Genomic DNA, 20,447 nt, shown 5'->3' with positions numbered 1-20,447 from the left:
TGTTTTATTAAGAAGCAGCAGAGATACATTCAGAGTGAAAGTAGAGATACTTTGAGTTGCTGGGACTGTTGCAGACGAATGGCTAAATGGACTAAATGCAAAGTGGAAGTAACAGATTGACGTTCACGTATTGAACAAAATTTGATTTAAGATGTGTAGCGAAGTCAAAGTAGAATAAGGAAATGAAAAATTAGGAGGGAATAAATCGATCAATGTAACGTAAAAGGAAAATAAGACAAACACCTGTGAGAAAGTTAAAAAATGAATACGAGTGAAAAGCGAGTTTCAAAGTAAATAAACACAAGATTAAATTAATGCAGTTTAAAATTAAAGCAGAAAATTCATTTACTTCACTGCATGAATCAATGTTTTTCTTCAGTTTTAGTGCCTTTTATCATTATATACACTTAGTTATTTAATACATAAGCATAAACATTATTTAGCCATTTATTTTTGCTGCATATATCTCAGTTAAAATCATGCCTGGATGTGAAATACAGTAAACTATCCAACTATAATCAGCTTTCACAGCTCATTCTGAGCTCATTCAGGCTGCTGCCGTCTGTCAGAAACTGTGATTATTGTTTTTACACTGATGGTAAAAATGGTTCAGCATTAATGGGAAATAATAACCCTTTTAGACTTCAGTTTTAGTTCAGCAGTACCAGCATTAATGGGAAAAGCCTGAAACGCTGTAATCCTGACTGTTGATCTGTTACACGGATAAAAGTGTTCCCAGAACAGATCTCTGGGGATCAAACACTGAGACGCCTTCATGAACCTCTGAGTCAGAAGCCGGATCAATAACCCGGAGGCTGGTCCCGAGCTTTGTTCCCCTCAGCTTTAGAGCCACTGAGAGCACAAACTGAACCAGAATCAGTCTGATGTTCAAATATGACCTGGACCCAACCAGCCAATCAGCAGGCTCCGGCTGAGCTGAGCGTCCAATCAGACGGCTGTGTGGGCCGGGGATGCTCAACGAATGTGAGGAGTGTTACTTAACGCTGTGTGTGTTTGTTGCTAGGCAACAGTGCCCATAGGTGGAGGCATCAAAACCAACTATCCTCCCACACACACACACACACACACACACACACACACTCACACACACACACACACACACACACACACACAGAGACACACACACACACACACACACACACTCACACACACACACACACACACACACACACACAGAGACACACACACTCACACACACACACACACACACACACACACACAGAGACACACACACACAGACACACACACACTCACACACACACTCTCACACACACTCACACACACACAGAGACACTCACACTCACACACACACTCTCACACACACACACACACACACAGAGACACTCACACACACACACACACACTCACACTCACACACACACTCTCACACACACTCACACACACACAGACACACACACACTCACACACACACTCTCACACACACTCACACACACACAGAGACACTCACACTCACACACACACTCTCACACACACACACACACACACAGAGACACTCACACACACACACACACACTCACACTCACACACACACACACAGAGACACACACACACTCACACACACACTTATATATACATATACCTGGGTGAAAGCACTGAGAAAGAAATCATTTTTTTCTCCTGAAACACTCCTACACAGTACAGCAGTGGGATTTAATGTGCATGTTCCTGTGTGTGTGCACGTGCGCGTGCACGTGTGTGTGTGTGGGCAGCAGCATTTCTTTCCTCTGCTATAATATGTTCTGTTATACAATATATGCAGAGAGCAGAAACAGGCGGCTTGAGGAAAACTCCCATCTGCTGCTGCAGTGCCTTTTATCAGCAGAGGAACTAACCTAACCTGGGACCCGGGGATGTCAGGGTGTCACCTGGTGAGGTGGGCATCCTGACAAAAACAAGTGTCAGAATTCTTCTCTCTCCTCACAGGACTCAGTCTTTGCTTCTGCTGCTGTGTTTGGGATCATGTTGATGAGCCAGTTTCAGCCCAGCTTTAGCTGTGGGACAGATGGCCTCACATCTGACTCTAGAATACTTTGGTATCCAGAGGAGTTCATGGTGGACTCAATGACTGCAAGGTGCCCAGGTCCTGTGGCTGCAGAACCAGCCCAGACCATCAGCCCTCCACCACCGTGCTTGACTTACCCTCTTAGTTCCTGTGGAAGCAGTGAGGGTTCACTTAGTTTTTCACACTCTGCTTCTGTGTTTTCTTTTTTGAATGGCTGTATTATTCACTGATTGTTTTAGATACAGATGTGTGATGTTGCTTCAGAGGGAATCATTCACTGAAAGACAATCTGTGGATGATGCAACAGCTAAAAGGGAATAAATGTAGTAAAATGACAAGAGCTGAGCAGATAAACGAGTGATTAATAGCAACAATGGTTACATTGTGCTGCTGCTGAGCAGCCTGACTGCTGAGGGGATGAGTGATCTTCGTCCTACACTGTGGGTGGATCAGTCTGCAGCTGAAGGAGCTCAGCTCCCACAGACTCATGCAGGAGGCGAGGGATGTTAACTCCTCTCACCCACCTCCTCAGATGAGTCTGGAGCATTATCCAGGTACGAAACTGGTCCTTCTGAACGGTTTGTCCAGTTTTTCTCATCCGTCCACATGATGCCACCACAGTGTCATTGTTTGCAACTAAATGACCTGATCCTGTCTTTGTGAAACATTTTATTTGTACAGTAGAAAAAGTAGAAAGTAGAAAAAATGTAGCACAAAGTGCTGGAGCCATACGCCAACGCTGCAAGGTGGACCACAGCCTGAGTAGAGCAGACCCCGGGCCAGGGCAGCAGCAGCCAGGGCAGCGGCAGCCAGGGCAGCGGCAGCCAGGGCAGCGGCAGCCAGGGCAGCGGCAGCCAGGGCAGCGGCAGCCAGGGCAGCCAGGGCAGCGGCAGCCAGGGCAGCGGCAGCCAGCGCCACAGCAGCCAGGGCAGCGGCAGCCAGGGCAGCGGCAGCCAGGGCAGCGGCAGCCAGGTTTTTTACTTGATCAGATGTCTTCAAAGGCAATTCTTGGTCTCCAGACCGTAACTAAGACTTCAGTTTTGTCCTGGTGGAGTTTTCTGCCATCCAGGATTTAAAGTCTAAAATTTTGTTAAAAAGGGCATCAATTGGCCGTGTGTCTTCAGGAGACATGGTAATATACAGCTGTGTATTATTAGCATGTTCGGAGGGACTGAGGTGATTGAACAACTCCACTGTAGCAGGGCCCAGGGATGGAGGAGATTTGCCTTACCTTTTTAAAGGTTCTGGATGTTGTTTGGCTGTTTTGGTTCACTGGTTGACACACTTGTGCAACATTGTGTTGTGGTGAGGGATAGTGCTTCTGGACTGGCAGACCAAATTGGCGGTACCTCTTTTTAAAAAGGGAGACCAGAGGGTGTGTTCCAAATACTGGGGGACAACACGTCTCAGCCTCCCTGATGATGGTAGCGCTTTACCCTGGCAAGGGACTCTCGTGTCTCTTATGTTGTGTTATAGGTGTTTCAGGATTATGGGAAATGGGTCCCTTGTTTTGGGGTTTTCTGCTCCATAACTGGAGTGAGAGTTCGGTCACATTGCTGTGAGTAAGTCAAACTAAATCCTGGTGCATGTTGAACTCCACCAGTGCTGCCCTTTCACTGATTCTGTTCAAAACTTACTTAGCTGTGCATCTTTTTGTAGGTGACGTCGTCCTGGTGGCTTTATCGTGGTAAAAGCCAGTCCAGGTCGGGGGTGAGTCGCTGCCTCAAGTGGAAGAGTTAAAGTATCATGAGGGCCTTGTTCACAACAGGGGTAACCTAACCCTAACCCAACAGGGGTAGAATAGAGCAGAAGCTTGACAGGCGGGTTGGGGCAGGGTCTGTAGTGATATTATACCAGTCTGTTATGGTGAAGAGAGACCTGTTCCAGAAGGTGAAGCTTCAGGTCAATGTTCTAAACCATCCAGTCCACCAGGGGAGGTATCTGGCCCTGTCCCACCAGGAGAAGGCCTTGAGTCAGACCCAGGACATACTGGAAATATCGTATTCCTTAACTGGCTTGGGGAGGATGGGGGGGCGATGGAGAGGGAAGTTTAGAGATCTCTGGTCAGACTGTTGACCTGGTCCCAGTTAACCAACAGAAAATGGATGGATGGATATTAATGGAAGATTGTCAATAAAATTTTGTTTCATAATGAAACCTTTTTCTGTTTTTCAGTTCGGCTGCATGACAGCATTTCAGAGGAGGCTCATCATTACCTCATCTTTGACCTGTGAGTTTTGATCTGTCTGTTTTTCTGTTATAGTTAGCATTGTGTTGGGTTTCGTGTTGTCGGTTCACAGTTAGCATTGTGTTGTTTCATGTTGTCGGTTCACAGTTAGCATTGTGTTGTTTCATGTTGTCGGTTCACAGTTAGCATTGTGTTGTTTCATGTTGTCGGTTCACAGTTTGCATTGTGTTGTTTCATGTTGTCGGTTCACAGTTTGCATTGTGTTGGGTTTCATGTTGTCGGTTCACACTTAGCATTGTGTTGTTTCATGTTGTCGGTTCACAGTTTGCATTGTGTTGGGTTTCATGTTGTCGGTTCACACTTAGCATTGTGTTGTTTCATGTTGTCGGTTCACAGTTTGCATTGTGTTGGGTTTCATGTTGTCGGTTCACAGTTTGCATTGTGTTGTTTCATGTTGTCGGTTCACAGTTAGCATTGTGTTGTTTCATGTTGTCGGTTCACAGTTTGCATTGTGTTGGGTTTCATGTTGTCGGTTCACACTTAGCATTGTGTTGTTTCATGTTGTCGGTTCACAGTTTGCATTGTGTTGGGTTTCATGTTGTCGGTTCACAGTTTGCATTGTGTTGTTTCATGTTGTCGGTTCACAGTTAGCATTGTGTTGTTTCATGTTGTCGGTTCACAGTTTGCATTGTGTTGGGTTTCATGTTGTCGGTTCACAGTTTGCATTGTGTTGTTTCATGTTGTCGGTTCACAGTTTGCATTGTGTTGTTTCATGTTGTCGGTTCACAGTTAGCATTGTGTTGTTTCATGTTGTCGGTTCACAGTTTGCATTGTGTTGTTTCATGTTGTCGGTTCACAGTTAGCATTGTGTTGGGTTTCATGTTGTCGGTTCACAGTTAGCATTGTGTTGTTTCATGTTGTCGGTTCACAGTTAGCATTGTGTTGGGTTTCATGTTGTCGGTTCACAGTTAGCATTGTGTTGGGTTTCATGTTGTCGGTTCACACTTAGCATTGTGTTGTTTCATGTTGTCGGTTCACAGTTTGCATTGTGTTGTTTCATGTTGTCGGTTCACAGTTAGCATTGTGTTGTTTCATGTTGTCGGTTCACAGTTTGCATTGTGTTGGGTTTCATGTTGTCGGTTCACAGTTTGCATTGTGTTGGGTTTCATGTTGTCGGTTCACACTTAGCATTGTGTTGTTTCATGTTGTCGGTTCACAGTTTGCATTGTGTTGTTTCATGTTGTCGGTTCACAGTTAGCATTGTGTTGTTTCATGTTGTCGGTTCACAGTTAGCATTGTGTTGGGTTTCATGTTGTCGGTTCACAGTTAGCATTGTGTTGGGTTTCATGTTGTCGGTTCACACTTAGCATTGTGTTGTTTCATGTTGTCGGTTCACAGTTTGCATTGTGTTGGGTTTCATGTTGTCGGTTCACAGTTAGCATTGTGTTGTTTCATGTTGTCGGTTCACAGTTTGCATTGTGTTGTTTCATGTTGTCGGTTCACAGTTTGCATTGTGTTGGGTTTCATGTTGTCGGTTCACAGTTTGCATTGTGTTGGGTTTCATGTTGTCGGTTCACAGTTTGCATTGTGTTGTTTCATGTTGTCGGTTCACAGTTTGCATTGTGTTGTTTCATGTTGTCGGTTCACAGTTTGCATTGTGTTGGGTTTCATGTTGTCGGTTCACAGTTAGCATTGTGTTGTTTCATGTTGTCGGTTCACAGTTTGCATTGTGTTGTTTCATGTTGTCGGTTCACAGTTTGCATTGTGTTGTTTCATGTTGTCGGTTCACAGTTAGCATTGTGTTGTTTCATGTTGTGGGTTCACAGTTAGCATTGTGTTGTTTCATGTTGTCGGTTCACAGTTTGCATTGTGTTGGGTTTCATGTTGTCGGTTCACAGTTTGCATTGTGTTGTTTCATGTTGTCGGTTCACAGTTTGCATTGTGTTGTTTCATGTTGTCGGTTCACAGTTTGCATTGTGTTGGGTTTCATGTTGTCGGTTCACAGTTTGCATTGTGTTGGGTTTCATGTTGTCGGTTCACAGTTAGCATTGTGTTGTTTCATGTTGTCGGTTCACAGTTTGCATTGTGTTGTTTCATGTTGTCGGTTCACAGTTAGCATTGTGTTGTTTCATGTTGTCGGTTCACAGTTAGCATTGTGTTGGGTTTCATGTTGTCGGTTCACAGTTTGCATTGTGTTGTTTCATGTTGTCGGTTCACAGTTTGCATTGTGTTGTTTCATGTTGTCGGTTCACAGTTTGCATTGTGTTGTTTCATGTTGTCGGTTCACAGTTTGCATTGTGTTGGGTTTCGTGTTGTCGGTTCACAGTTAGCATTGTGTTGGGTTTCATGTTGTGGGTTCACAGTTAGCATTGTGTTGTTTCATGTTGTCGGTTCACAGTTTGCATTGTGTTGGGTTTCATGTTGTCGGTTCACAGTTTGCATTGTGTTGTTTCATGTTGTCGGTTCACAGTTTGCATTGTGTTGTTTCATGTTGTCGGTTCACAGTTTGCATTGTGTTGGGTTTCATGTTGTCGGTTCACAGTTTGCATTGTGTTGGGTTTCATGTTGTCGGTTCACAGTTTGCATTGTGTTGTTTCATGTTGTCGGTTCACAGTTTGCATTGTGTTGGGTTTCATGTTGTCGGTTCACAGTTTGCATTGTGTTGGGTTTCATGTTGTCGGTTCACAGTTTGCATTGTGTTGTTTCATGTTGTCGGTTCACAGTTAGCATTGTGTTGGGTTTCGTGTTGTCGGTTCACAGTTTGCATTGTGTTGTTTCATGTTGTCGGTTCACAGTTAGCATTGTGTTGTTTCATGTTGTCGGTTCACAGTTTGCATTGTGTTGTTTCATGTTGTCGGTTCACAGTTAGCATTGTGTTGTTTCATGTTGTCGGTTCACAGTTTGCATTGTGTTGTTTCATGTTGTCGGTTCACAGTTAGCATTGTGTTGTTTCATGTTGTCAGTTCACAGTTAGCATTGTGTTGTTTCATGTTGTCGGTTCACAGTTTGCATTGTGTTGTTTCATGTTGTCGGTTCACAGTTTGCATTGTGTTGGGTTTCATGTTGTCGGTTCACAGTTTGCATTGTGTTGGGTTTCATGTTGTCGGTTCACAGTTAGCATTGTGTTGTTTCATGTTGTCGGTTCACAGTTTGCATTGTGTTGTTTCATGTTGTCGGTTCACAGTTAGCATTGTGTTGTTTCATGTTGTCGGTTCACAGTTAGCATTGTGTTGTTTCATGTTGTCGGTTCACAGTTTGCATTGTGTTGTTTCATGTTGTCGGTTCACAGTTTGCATTGTGTTGGGTTTCATGTTGTCGGTTCACAGTTTGCATTGTGTTGGGTTTCATGTTGTTGGTTCACAGTTAGCATTGTGTTGTTTCATGTTGTCGGTTCACAGTTTGCATTGTGTTGGGTTTCATGTTGTCGGTTCACAGTTAGCATTGTGTTGTTTCATGTTGTCGGTTCACAGTTTGCATTGTGTTGTTTCATGTTGTCGGTTCACAGTTAGCATTGTGTTGTTTCATGTTGTCGGTTCACAGTTAGCATTGTGTTGGGTTTCATGTTGTCGGTTCACAGTTTGCATTGTGTTGTTTCATGTTGTCGGTTCACAGTTTGCATTGTGTTGTTTCATGTTGTCGGTTCACAGTTAGCATTGTGTTGTTTCATGTTGTCGGTTCACAGTTTGCATTGTGTTGTTTCATGTTGTCGGTTCACAGTTAGCATTGTGTTGTTTCATGTTGTCGGTTCACAGTTTGCATTGTGTTGTTTCATGTTGTCGGTTCACAGTTAGCATTGTGTTGGGTTTCATGTTGTCGGTTCACAATTAGCATTGTGTTGTTTCATGTTGTCGGTTCACAGTTAGCATTGTGTTGTTTCATGTTGTCGGTTCACAGTTTGCATTGTGTTGTTTCATGTTGTCGGTTCACAGTTTGCATTGTGTTGTTTCATGTTGTCGGTTCACAATTAGCATTGTGTTGTTTCATGTTGTCGGTTCACAGTTAGCATTGTGTTGTTTCATGTTGTCGGTTCACAGTTTGCATTGTGTTGGGTTTCATGTTGTCGGTTCACAGTTTGCATTGTGTTGTTTCATGTTGTCGGTTCACAGTTAGCATTGTGTTGTTTCATGTTGTCGGTTCACAGTTTGCATTGTGTTGTTTCATGTTGTCGGTTCACAGTTAGCATTGTGTTGTTTCATGTTGTCGGTTCACAGTTAGCATTGTGTTGGGTTTCATGTTGTCGGTTCACAGTTTGCATTGTGTTGGGTTTCATGTTGTCGGTTCACAGTTTGCATTGTGTTGGGTTTCATGTTGTCGGTTCACAGTTTGCATTGTGTTGTTTCATGTTGTCGGTTCACAGTTTGCATTGTGTTGTTTCATGTTGTCGGTTCACAGTTAGCATTGTGTTGTTTCATGTTGTCGGTTCACAGTTTGCATTGTGTTGGGTTTCATGTTGTCGGTTCACAGTTTGCATTGTGTTGTTTCATGTTGTCGGTTCACAGTTTGCATTGTGTTGGGTTTCATGTTGTCGGTTCACAGTTTGCATTGTGTTGTTTCATGTTGTCGGTTCACAGTTTGCATTGTGTTGGGTTTCATGTTGTCGGTTCACAGTTAGCATTGTGTTGTTTCATGTTGTCGGTTCACAGTTTGCATTGTGTTGTTTCATGTTGTCGGTTCACAGTTTGCATTGTGTTGGGTTTCATGTTGTCGGTTCACAGTTTGCATTGTGTTGGGTTTCATGTTGTCGGTTCACAGTTTGCATTGTGTTGTTTCATGTTGTCGGTTCACAGTTAGCATTGTGTTGTTTCATGTTGTCGGTTCACAGTTTGCATTGTGTTGGGTTTCATGTTGTCGGTTCACAGTTAGCATTGTGTTGTTTCATGTTGTCGGTTCACAGTTTGCATTGTGTTGGGTTTCATGTTGTCGGTTCACAGTTAGCATTGTGTTGGGTTTCATGTTGTCGGTTCACAGTTAGCATTGTGTTGGGTTTCATGTTGTCGGTTCACAGTTTGCATTGTGTTGTTTCATGTTGTCGGTTCACAGTTTGCATTGTGTTGTTTCATGTTGTCGGTTCACAGTTTGCATTGTGTTGTTTCATGTTGTCGGTTCACAGTTTGCATTGTGTTGGGTTTCATGTTGTCGGTTCACAGTTAGCATTGTGTTGTTTCATGTTGTCGGTTCACAGTTTGCATTGTGTTGTTTCATGTTGTCGGTTCACAGTTTGCATTGTGTTGTTTCATGTTGTCGGTTCACAGTTAGCATTGTGTTGTTTCATGTTGTCGGTTCACAGTTTGCATTGTGTTGGGTTTCATGTTGTCGGTTCACAGTTTGCATTGTGTTGTTTCATGTTGTCGGTTCACAGTTTGCATTGTGTTGTTTCATGTTGTCGGTTCACAGTTAGCATTGTGTTGGGTTTCATGTTGTCGGTTCACAGTTTGCATTGTGTTGTTTCATGTTGTCGGTTCACAGTTAGCATTGTGTTGGGTTTCATGTTGTCGGTTCACAGTTTGCATTGTGTTGTTTCATGTTGTCGGTTCACAGTTAGCATTGTGTTGGGTTTCATGTTGTCGGTTCACAGTTTGCATTGTGTTGGGTTTCGTGTTGTCGGTTCACAGTTTGCATTGTGTTGGGTTTCGTGTTGTCGGTTCACAGTTTGCATTGTGTTGGGTTTCGTGTTGTCGGTTCACAGTTTGCATTGTGTTGGGTTTCGTGTTGTCGGTTCACAGTTAGCATTGTGTTGTTTCATGTTGTCGGTTCACAGTTAGCATTGTGTTGGGTTTCATGTTGTCGGTTCACAGTTTGCATTGTGTTGTTTCATGTTGTCGGTTCACAGTTAGCATTGTGTTGGGTTTCATGTTGTCGGTTCTCAGTTTGCATTGTGTTGTTTCATGTTGTCGGTTCACAGTTTGCATTGTGTTGTTTCATGTTGTCGGTTCACAGTTTGCATTGTGTTGGGTTTCATGTTGTCGGTTCACAGTTAGCATTGTGTTGTTTCATGTTGTCGGTTCACAGTTTGCATTGTGTTGTTTCATGTTGTCGGTTCACAGTTAGCATTGTGTTGTTTCATGTTGTCGGTTCACAGTTTGCATTGTGTTGGGTTTCATGTTGTCGGTTCTCAGTTTGCATTGTGTTGTTTCATGTTGTCGGTTCACAGTTTGCATTGTGTTGTTTCATGTTGTCGGTTCACAGTTTGCATTGTGTTGGGTTTCATGTTGTCGGTTCACAGTTAGCATTGTGTTGTTTCATGTTGTCGGTTCACAGTTTGCATTGTGTTGTTTCATGTTGTCGGTTCACAGTTAGCATTGTGTTGTTTCATGTTGTCGGTTCACAGTTTGCATTGTGTTGGGTTTCATGTTGTCGGTTCACAGTTAGCATTGTGTTGTTTCATGTTGTCGGTTCACAGTTTGCATTGTGTTGGGTTTCGTGTTGTCGGTTCACAGTTTGCATTGTGTTGGGTTTCGTGTTGTCGGTTCACAGTTTGCATTGTGTTGTTTCATGTTGTCGGTTCACAGTTTGCATTGTGTTGGGTTTCGTGTTGTCGGTTCACAGTTTGCATTGTGTTGGGTTTCGTGTTGTCGGTTCACAGTTTGCATTGTGTACACACTGAAGTCATTGCTGCAGGTGAGTGTGTGTTGTTGTGTGTCTCAGGGTCACAGGTGGGGAGCTGTTTGAAGATATCGTAGCCAGAGAATACTACAGTGAAGCTGACGCCAGGTACCAACACAGCTTCACCCTCATCACCACAGTCAGCATCTCTGTCCTTCCTCTTCCTCCGGCTGCTCCTAACTTGTTCCTACCCCTAACCCTTTTCTCTTGTTACAGGGGTTATAATGATATATAGGGCTATAATGATATATAGGGTTATAGTGATATATAGGGTTATAGTGATATATAGGGTTATAGTGATATATAGGGTTATAATGATATATAGGGTTATAATGATATATAGGGTTATAATGATATATAGGGTTATAATGATATATAGGGTTATAATGATATATAGGGTTATAATGATATATAGGGCTGTAATGATATATAGGGTTATAATGATATATAGGGTTGTAATGATATATAGGGTTATAATGATATATAGGGTTATAGTGATATATAGGGTTATAGTGATATATAGGGTTATAATGATATATAGGGTTATAGTGATATATAGGGTTGTAATGATATATAGGGTTATAGTGATATATAGGGTTGTAATGATATATAGGGTTATAGTGATATATAGGGTTATAATGATATATAGGGTTATAATGATATATAGGGTTATAATGATATATAGGGTTATAATGATATATAGGGTTGTAATGATATATAGGGTTATAATGATATATAGGGTTATAGTGATATATAGGGTTATAATGATATATAGGGTTATAATGATATATAGGGTTATAATGATATATAGGGTTATAATGATATATAGGGTTATAATGATATATAGGGTTATAATGATATATAGGGTTATAATGATATATAGGGTTATAATGATATATAGGGTTGTAATGATATATAGGGTTATAGTGATATATAGGGTTATAATGATATATAGGGTTGTAATGATATATAGGGTTATATAGGCCAACTTTCCGTTACCTTGAACCAGTTCTGAAGCAATCTTTGAAAAAGCTCCAAAAAACAAATATGAATCCGACAAGTTTTCATCAATGGTTCTAAGTTAAGAAACTCAGCTGTATTGGTTCACCAGAGGGGGCGCTATGGGCTATACTGCTGGGGGTTGTAATTCAGAAACCTTGAAGAGTGAAAAACAACAACATAGATCATATCTGGGATATTATATCATATCTGGGAAAGATGCCGGTGAGTCACTGAAGTTATTGTTTGTCACTCAGACTGGAAACAACCAGTGAGTCACAGCTTTTTAATCTTTAAGGGTCAGAGGGTCAGACAAGATTCGCAGAGTTGTTTTATTCATCCTGATGTGCATGAAGTCTTCTTAGAAACAGCAAAACCTCCTAGAGACAGCAAATGTTTTTGACATTAGTGATTATTATTATTATTACCATTATTTTTTGATCCTCACTGTTTCCTTTTGTAAAAATGCTGATGGAAGCTGCTGTTTAGCCTGTTGAATCTGCTCAGCTCCTCCTCAGCAGGATCATGTGACCTCCTCCCTCTTTCTGCAGCCACTGCATCCAGCAGATTTTAGAGGCGGTGCTTCACTGTCACCAAATGGGCGTGGTCCACCGAGACCTGAAGGTACGTCCCAGTCCGTCTGCTTTAACAGGAAACTGTGTGGAAACATGAGGACCAGAATAACTGAAAGGGAAATGTTGATTTGTTAGCGTTTGTTAGCGTTTGTTAGCGTTTGTTAGCGTTTTAGCTTGTCTGATGTGACCTGATGGGCAGAGTTAACCTGTTAGCCTGTGTTCTGTGTCTGCAGCCTGAGAACCTGCTGTTGGCCTCCAAATCTAAAGGAGCAGCAGTGAAACTGGCCGACTTCGGCCTTGCTATTGAGGTGGAGGGAGACCAGCAGGCCTGGTTTGGTACTGTAGTTGTTTGTGCTTTTTGGCCAACAAAATCACTTCTCTTTGTTTCATTTTGTTCAGTTTGTTTTCATTTTAGATGTATTTATGTATTCATAAGATTGTGTTTTAATTTAATCTATTTTACAGCTGTTTGCTGTACTTTTATCTGTAAATAAGACCTTGTTTGTTGGTTTGTTTGTCCTGCAGCAGATTTAAAGTGTGTTATGCTGTGTTTTACAGGCTTTGCGGGGACTCCTGGTTACCTGTCTCCCGAGGTTTTGAGGAAGGACCCGTATGGGAAGGCGGTCGACCTCTGGGCCTGCGGTCAGATTCCACTCTGCCCTTGGCGTTTTCTCCGTCCTTGTTTGGGAGAGTTTTTGTTTACACCTTTATTTGTCCCTCAGGTGTGATCCTCTACATCCTGTTGGTCGGTTATCCTCCGTTCTGGGATGAAGATCAACATCGTCTCTACCAGCAGATCAAAGCTGGAGCCTACGATGTAAGTCACATGACTCGATATGATGTCACACGACTCGATATGATGTCACATGACTCGATATGATGTGACACGACTCGATATGATGTCACATGACTCGATATGATGTCACACGACTCGATATGATGTCACACGACTCGATATGATGTCACACGACTCGATATGATGTCACACGACTCGATATGATGTCACACGACTCGATATGATGTCACACGACTCGATATGATGTCACACGACTCGATATGATGTCACAAGACTCGATATGATGTCACACGACTCGATATGATGTCACACGACTCGATATGATGTCACACGACTCGATATGATGTCACACGACTCGATATGATGTCACACGACTCGATATGATGTCACACGACTCGATATGATGTCACACGACTCGATATGATGTCACACGACTCGATATGATGTCACATGACTCGATATGATGTCATATGACGCTGTGCTATTATCAGTTCAGCCATTGGTCAGTGGGCGGGGAATTTACTCACTGCCCCTTCTGTTGACCTCCTCTCCTGCTGTCCCCTCCTTGCCTCCTAGTTTCCGTCCCCTGAGTGGGACACGGTGACTCCTGAAGCCAAAGATCTGATCAATAAGATGCTGACGATCAATCCGGCCAAACGGATCACAGCGTCTGAGGCGCTCAAACACCCCTGGATCTCTGTGAGACTCATCATCTTCCTCGCTGTCATGTCCTCTGTGAAGATGATGATGGTGATGGTGATGGTGATGGTGTGTGTTCTTCCTCACAGCACCGCTCCACAGTGGCGTCCTGTATGCACCGACAGGAGACGGTTGAGTGCCTGAAGAAGTTTAATGCCAGGAGGAAACTGAAGGTGAGGACTTTGAAAGTAAAGTTCCAGGATAAACAGTTTCTATTGATCAGATTGATCAGCGCCATCTTCACTCTGCCAGTCAGCTTCTTTAAAGACTAAATAAGGGTTATCAACCAACCAGAGAGCTCGTTGTCACTGTGAGGCCACACCCCTCCATTGTGATTGGTTTGCCAAATGTCCAGATCAGGCCCCACCCACAACATCACATTCAAAGTTCATGAACGTGTTTAATTGGCTGCAGAGTCAGGACACGCCCCTGAGTGCAGGATGAGTCATCACAGTTTTCAGTTTCCTGTTTGTTGCAGCTGTTTGTGAAACAGAATAATTTACAGTAACACAAATTTCTCTGCCACTGAAATTATTCACTATTATTTTACATATTTTTTCCTTTTTCTCCCTCTTCCCTCTTTCCTTTCTTCATCCTCCCATCATTCCTCTTGTCTTCCCTCAGGGAGCCATTTTGACCACTATGTTGGCCACCAGAAATTTCTCCGGTAAGTTCTTGAGCCAGAGGTCAGAGCCGGATGGTTTTCATTGGCTGTCAGCTGTGCTGAGCATTCAGAGAAAACTGGGCAGAAGCCGTCTGAATACAAATCAGGTTCTAAAGATACTTCTAAAGCTGCTCTACTTGATGATACATCAGTGATGATAGTGGGAAGGATTCCATTAATCTTCTCTCTGATAGAAACAATTTTATTGATGAAGAATCTCATGAAATCATCACTGCTGAGAGTTAAAGGAATACATGGCTCAACAGAGCTCGGACTCTTTGTCAGCCTGGCAGCAGCGCTGAAGAGAAACCTGGGATTATTCTTATTCTCTTCTATCAATAATGAATAATACGCAGTTCTAGCTTTACGAAGTGCTTTCTTATACGTTATTAAACTATCTTTCCAGACTAATTGAGACTCTTCTAAATTAGAGGAACGCCACTGTCTCTCCAGCTTTCTTACAGTCTGCTTTAACGCAGCTGTGGATTATACCAAGGAGCCAACCTCTTCTGACTGATTACCTTCCTTTTCAGAGGGGCAACATTGTCCAGTGTTGTACGCATTGAAACTATGAAATATAAATATGAAATATAAATATGCTCTTATTAAGTTAACAACAACTACAGGAACTCTAGAATAATCAAACACCTTCCAAATAAGGCTGTGTGGCACTGAATCAAATGCATTTGCTAAATCCAGAAATACAACATGCAAGTCTTTTGTTTGCAAGTCTTCTTGGCTTTCTGAATCTGATGCCTCTCTGATGATCTCCACGGTTATTATTTAATTTCTTTCTATTTATATTTTTTTACAAATATATATATTTTTTGATGCTTTTTCTGCTCCCCGCTGCAATGCTTTTATTTTATGTAAAGCACTTTGAAATGTTTTTCACATGCTATACAAATGAATTTGACTTTGACTTTGTAATATTAATACGTAATTAAACAACTAAAATCAGTGGGTTTCAGACAGTTTGAAAAGCAAAAACTCTGTCATCAGTGATCAAACCTGCTCTACAGTTATTTTAACCATGCTCATATTCTTACATCTTCTCTTTAAACCTCATTCATTAGATCTAATTATTGGTTGCATCTGGTAGTGTTGGACTAATTATCCCCACACATTTAAAACCAGTTTAGATTTCATGATGACGTCCACAACTTTGTGTCTCCTGGATCAGTGATGGACTCTCCTCCGTCTCTGGCTGGTTGAGTTGATGATGTGTGGTCAGAGGTTACAGTTAGACAGGTTACAGTTAGACAGGTTACAGTTAGACAGGTTACAGTGAGACAGGTTACAGTTAAACAGGTTACAGTTAGACAGGTTACAGTGAGACAGGTTACAGTTAAACAGGTTACAGTTAGACAGGTTACAGTTAGACAGGTTGCAGTTAGACAGGTTGCAGTGAGACAGTTATATGCCAGGTGTGTGGTCAGAGGTTACAGTTAGACAGGTTACAGTTAGACAGGTTACAGTTAGACAGGTTACAGTGAGACAGGTTACAGTTAAACAGGTTACAGTTAGACAGGTTACAGTTAGACAGGTTGCAGTTAGACAGGTTGCAGTGAGACAGTTATATGCCAGGTGTGTGGTCAGAGGTTACAGTTAGACAGGTTACAGTTAGACAGGTTACAGTTAGACAGGTTACAGTTAGACAGGTTACAGTGAGACAGGTTACAGTTAGACAGGTTACAGTTAGACAGGTTGCAGTGAGACAGTTATATGCCAGGTGTGAGGTCAGAGGTTACAGTTAGACAGGTTACAGTTAGACAGGTTACAGTGAGACAGGTTACAGTTAGACAGGTTACAGTGAGACAGGTTACAGTTAGACAGGTTACAGTGAGACAGGTTACAGTTAAACAGGTTACAGTTAGACAGGTTACAGTGAGACAGGTTACAGTTAAACAGGTTACAGTTAGACAGGTTACAGTTAGACAGGTTGCAGTTAGACAGGTTGCAGTGAGACAGTTATATGCCAGGTGTGTGGTCAGAGGTTACAGTTAGACAGGTTACAGTTAGACAGGTTACAGTTAGACAGGTTACAGTGAGACAGGTTACAGTTAAACAGGTTACAGTTAGACAGGTTACAGTTAGACAGGTTGCAGTTAGACAGGTTGCAGTGAGACAGTTATATGCCAGGTGTGTGGTCAGAGGTTACAGTTAGACAGGTTACAGTTAGACAGGTTACAGTTAGACAGGTTACAGTTAGACAGGTTACAGTGAGACAGGTTACAGTTAGACAGGTTACAGTTAGACAGGTTGCAGTGAGACAGTTATATGCCAGGTGTGAGGTCAGAGGTTACAGTTAGACAGGTTACAGTTAGACAGGTTACAGTGAGACAGGTTACAGTTAGACAGGTTACAGTTAGACAGGTTGCAGTTAGACAGGTTGCAGTGAGACAGTTATATGCCAGGTGTGTGGTCAGAGGTTACAGTGAGACAGGTTACAGTTAGACAGGTTACAGTTAGACAGGTTACAGTGAGACAGGTTACAGTTAGACAGGTTGCAGTGAGACAGTTATATGCCAGGTGTGTGGTCAGAGGTTACAGTTAGACAGGTTACAGTTAGACAGGTTACAGTGAGACAGTTATATGCCAGGTGTGTGGTCAGAGGTTACAGTGAGACAGGTTACAGTTAGACAGGTTACAGTGAGACAGGTTACAGTTAGACAGGTTACAGTTAGACAGGTTACAGTGAGACAGGTTACAGTTAGACAGGTTGCAGTGAGACAGTTATATGCCAGGTGTGTGGTCAGAGGTTACAGTTAGACAGGTTACAGTGAGACAGGTTACAGTTAGACAGTTATATGCCAGGTGTGTGGTCAGAGGTTACAGTTAGACAGGTTACAGTTAGACAGGTTACAGTGAGACAGGTTACAGTTAGACAGGTTACAGTTAGACAGGTTGCAGTTAGACAGGTTACAGTGAGACAGGTTACAGTTAGACAGGTTACAGTGAGACAGGTTACAGTGAGACAGGTTACAGTTAGACAGGTTACAGTGAGTCAGGTTACAGTTAGACAGGTTGCAGTGAGACAGTTATATGCCAGGTGTGTGGTCAGAGGTTACAGTTAGACAGGTTACAGTTAGACAGGTTACAGTTAGACAGGTTACAGTGAGTCAGGTTACAGTTAGACAGGTTGCAGTGAGACAGTTATATGCCAGGTGTGTGGTCAGAGGTTACAGTTAGACAGGTTACAGTTAGACAGGTTACAGTGAGACAGTTATATGCCAGGTGTGTGGTCAGAGGTTACAGTGAGACAGGTTACAGTTAGACAGGTTACAGTGAGACAGGTTACAGTTAGACAGGTTACAGTGAGACAGGTTACAGTTAGACAGGTTACAGTGAGACAGGTTACAGTTAGACAGGTTACAGTGAGACAGGTTACAGTTAGACAGGTTACAGTGAGACAGGTTACAGTGAGACAGGTTACAGTGAGACAGGTTACAGTTAGACAGGTTACAGTTAGACAGGTTACAGTTAAACAGGTTACAGTGAGACAGGTTACAGTGAGACAGGTTACAGTGAGACAGTTATATGCCAGGTGTGTGGTCAGAGGTTACAGTTAGACAGGTTACAGTGAGACAGGTTACAGTTAGACAGGTTACAGTTAGACAGGTTACAGTTAAACAGGTTACAGTGAGACAGGTTACAGTTAGACAGGTTACAGTGAGACAGGTTACAGTGAGACAGTTATATGCCAGGTGTGTGGTCAGAGGTTACAGTGAGACAGGTTACAGTTAGACAGGTTACAGTGAGACAGGTTACAGTGAGACAGGTTACAGTTAGACAGGTTACAGTGAGACAGGTTACAGTGAGACAGTTATATGCCAGGTGTGTGGTCAGAGGTTACAGTTAGACAGGTTATAGTTAGACAGGTTACAGTGAGACAGGTTACAGTGAGACAGTTATATGCCAGGTGTGTGGTCAGAGGTTACAGTTAGACAGGTTACAGTGAGACAGGTTACAGTTAGACAGGTTACAGTTAGACAGGTTACAGTTAAACAGGTTACAGTGAGACAGGTTACAGTTAGACAGGTTACAGTGAGACAGGTTACAGTGAGACAGTTATATGCCAGGTGTGTGGTCAGAGGTTACAGTGAGACAGGTTACAGTTAGACAGGTTACAGTTAAACAGGTTACAGTGAGACAGGTTACAGTTAGACAGGTTACAGTGAGACAGGTTACAGTGAGACAGTTATATGCCAGGTGTGTGGTCAGAGGTTACAGTTAGACAGGTTATAGTTAGACAGGTTACAGTTAGACAGGTTACAGTGAGACAGTTATATGCCAGGTGTGTGGTCAGAGGTTACAGTGAGACAGGTTACAGTTAGACAGGTTACAGTTAGACAGGTTACAGTGAGACAGTTATATGCCAGGTGTGTGGTCAGAGGTTACAGTTAGACAGGTTACAGTTAGACAGGTTGCAGTGAGACAGTTATATGCCAGGTGTGAGGTCAGAGGTTACAGTGAGACAGGTTACAGTGAGACAGGTTACAGTTAGACAGGTTACAGTGAGACAGTTATATGCCAGGTGTGTGGTCAGAGGTTACAGTTAGACAGGTTACAGTTAGACAGGTTATAGTTAGACAGGTTACAGTTAGACAGGTTACAGTGAGACAGGTTGCAGTGAGACAGGTTGCAGTGAGACAGGTTACAGTGAGACAGGTAACAGTGAGACAGGTTGCAGTGAGACAGTTATATGCCAGGTGTGCGGTCAGAGGTTACAGTTAGACAGGTTACAGTTAGACAGGTTGCAGTGAGACAGTTATATGCCAGGTGTGCGGTCAGAGGTTACAGTTAGACAGGTTACAGTTAGACAGGTTGCAGTGAGACAGTTATATGCCAGGTGTGTGGTCAGAGGTTACAGTTAGACAGGTTACAGTGAGACAGGTTACAGTTAGACAGGTTACAGTGAGACAGGTTACAGTGAGACAGTTATATGCCAGGTGTGTGGTCAGAGGTTACAGTGAGACAGGTTACAGTTAGACAGGTTACAGTTAAACAGGTTACAGTGAGACAGGTTACAGTTAGACAGGTTACAGTGAGACAGGTTACAGTGAGACAGTTATATGCCAGGTGTGTGGTCAGAGGTTACAGTTAGACAGGTTATAGTTAGACAGGTTACAGTTAGACAGGTTACAGTGAGACAGTTATATGCCAGGTGTGTGGTCAGAGGTTACAGTGAGACAGGTTACAGTTAGACAGTTATATGCCAGGTGTGTGGTCAGAGGTTACAGTTAGACAGGTTACAGTTAGACAGGTTACAGTTAGACAGGTTACAGTTAGACAGGTTATAGTTAGACAGGTTACAGTTAGACAGGTTACAGTGAGACAGGTTGCAGTGAGACAGGTTGCAGTGAGACAGGTTACAGTGAGACAGGTAACAGTGAGACAGGTTGCAGTGAGACAGTTATATGCCAGGTGTGTGGTCAGAGGTTACAGTGAGACAGGTTACAGTTAGACAGGTTACAGTGAGACAGGTTACAGTGAGACAGGTTACAGTTAGACAGGTTATAGTTAGACAGGTTACAGTGAGACAGGTTACAGTTAGACAGGTTATAGTTAGACAGGTTACAGTTAGACAGGTTGCAGTGAGACAGGTTACAGTGAGACAGGTTGCAGTGAGACAGGTTGCAGTTAGACAGGTTGCAGTTAGACAGGTTGCAGTGAGACAGTTATATGTGGTCAGTTTCTTCCTCCTTGTGTTGAGTAAAGAAGAAGAACTGAAGCCAGAAAGAGAAAATGCTTTTGCCCATTTATGGAGAACTTCATACCCAACCCCTGGCTGTTAGGGAGCCACGTGACCTTTGACCTGCAGGCTTGTGCTTCAGTAGCAGATGCTTAAACCGAGAAGTCCACCAATGAGCTGCCAG

General features: G+C 42.8%; 2 protein-coding genes across 2 annotated transcripts in view; one reads left to right on the top strand and one right to left on the bottom strand.

Annotated features, from left to right (window-relative positions):
• ik (IK cytokine) overlaps positions 1-20,447 on the bottom strand; it is a 244,856-nt gene that overhangs the window by 98,634 nt on the left and 125,775 nt on the right. The gene's annotated exons all lie outside the window — the stretch shown is intronic.
• Positions 1-20,447, top strand: part of camk2a (calcium/calmodulin-dependent protein kinase II alpha) — a 62,147-nt gene that overhangs the window by 21,180 nt on the left and 20,520 nt on the right. The window contains exons 4-12 of the mRNA XM_072375151.1: positions 4,220-4,274; positions 10,878-10,943; positions 12,386-12,458; positions 12,643-12,745; positions 12,968-13,051; positions 13,132-13,226; positions 13,782-13,904; positions 13,994-14,077; positions 14,529-14,571. Coding sequence (XP_072231252.1) covers positions 4,220-4,274; positions 10,878-10,943; positions 12,386-12,458; positions 12,643-12,745; positions 12,968-13,051; positions 13,132-13,226; positions 13,782-13,904; positions 13,994-14,077; positions 14,529-14,571 — 726 coding nt within the window. The remainder of the gene's footprint in view (positions 1-4,219; positions 4,275-10,877; positions 10,944-12,385; positions 12,459-12,642; positions 12,746-12,967; positions 13,052-13,131; positions 13,227-13,781; positions 13,905-13,993; positions 14,078-14,528; positions 14,572-20,447) is intronic.

Source organism: Leuresthes tenuis, unplaced genomic scaffold (assembly GCF_036924035.1).
Source record: "Leuresthes tenuis unplaced genomic scaffold, fLeuTen1.0.hap1 SCAF_21, whole genome shotgun sequence".
NCBI lineage: Eukaryota > Metazoa > Chordata > Actinopteri > Atheriniformes > Atherinopsidae > Leuresthes > Leuresthes tenuis.
The sequence above is the reverse complement of the archived record's forward strand: the minus strand, read 5'-3'. Positions and strand labels throughout refer to the sequence as shown.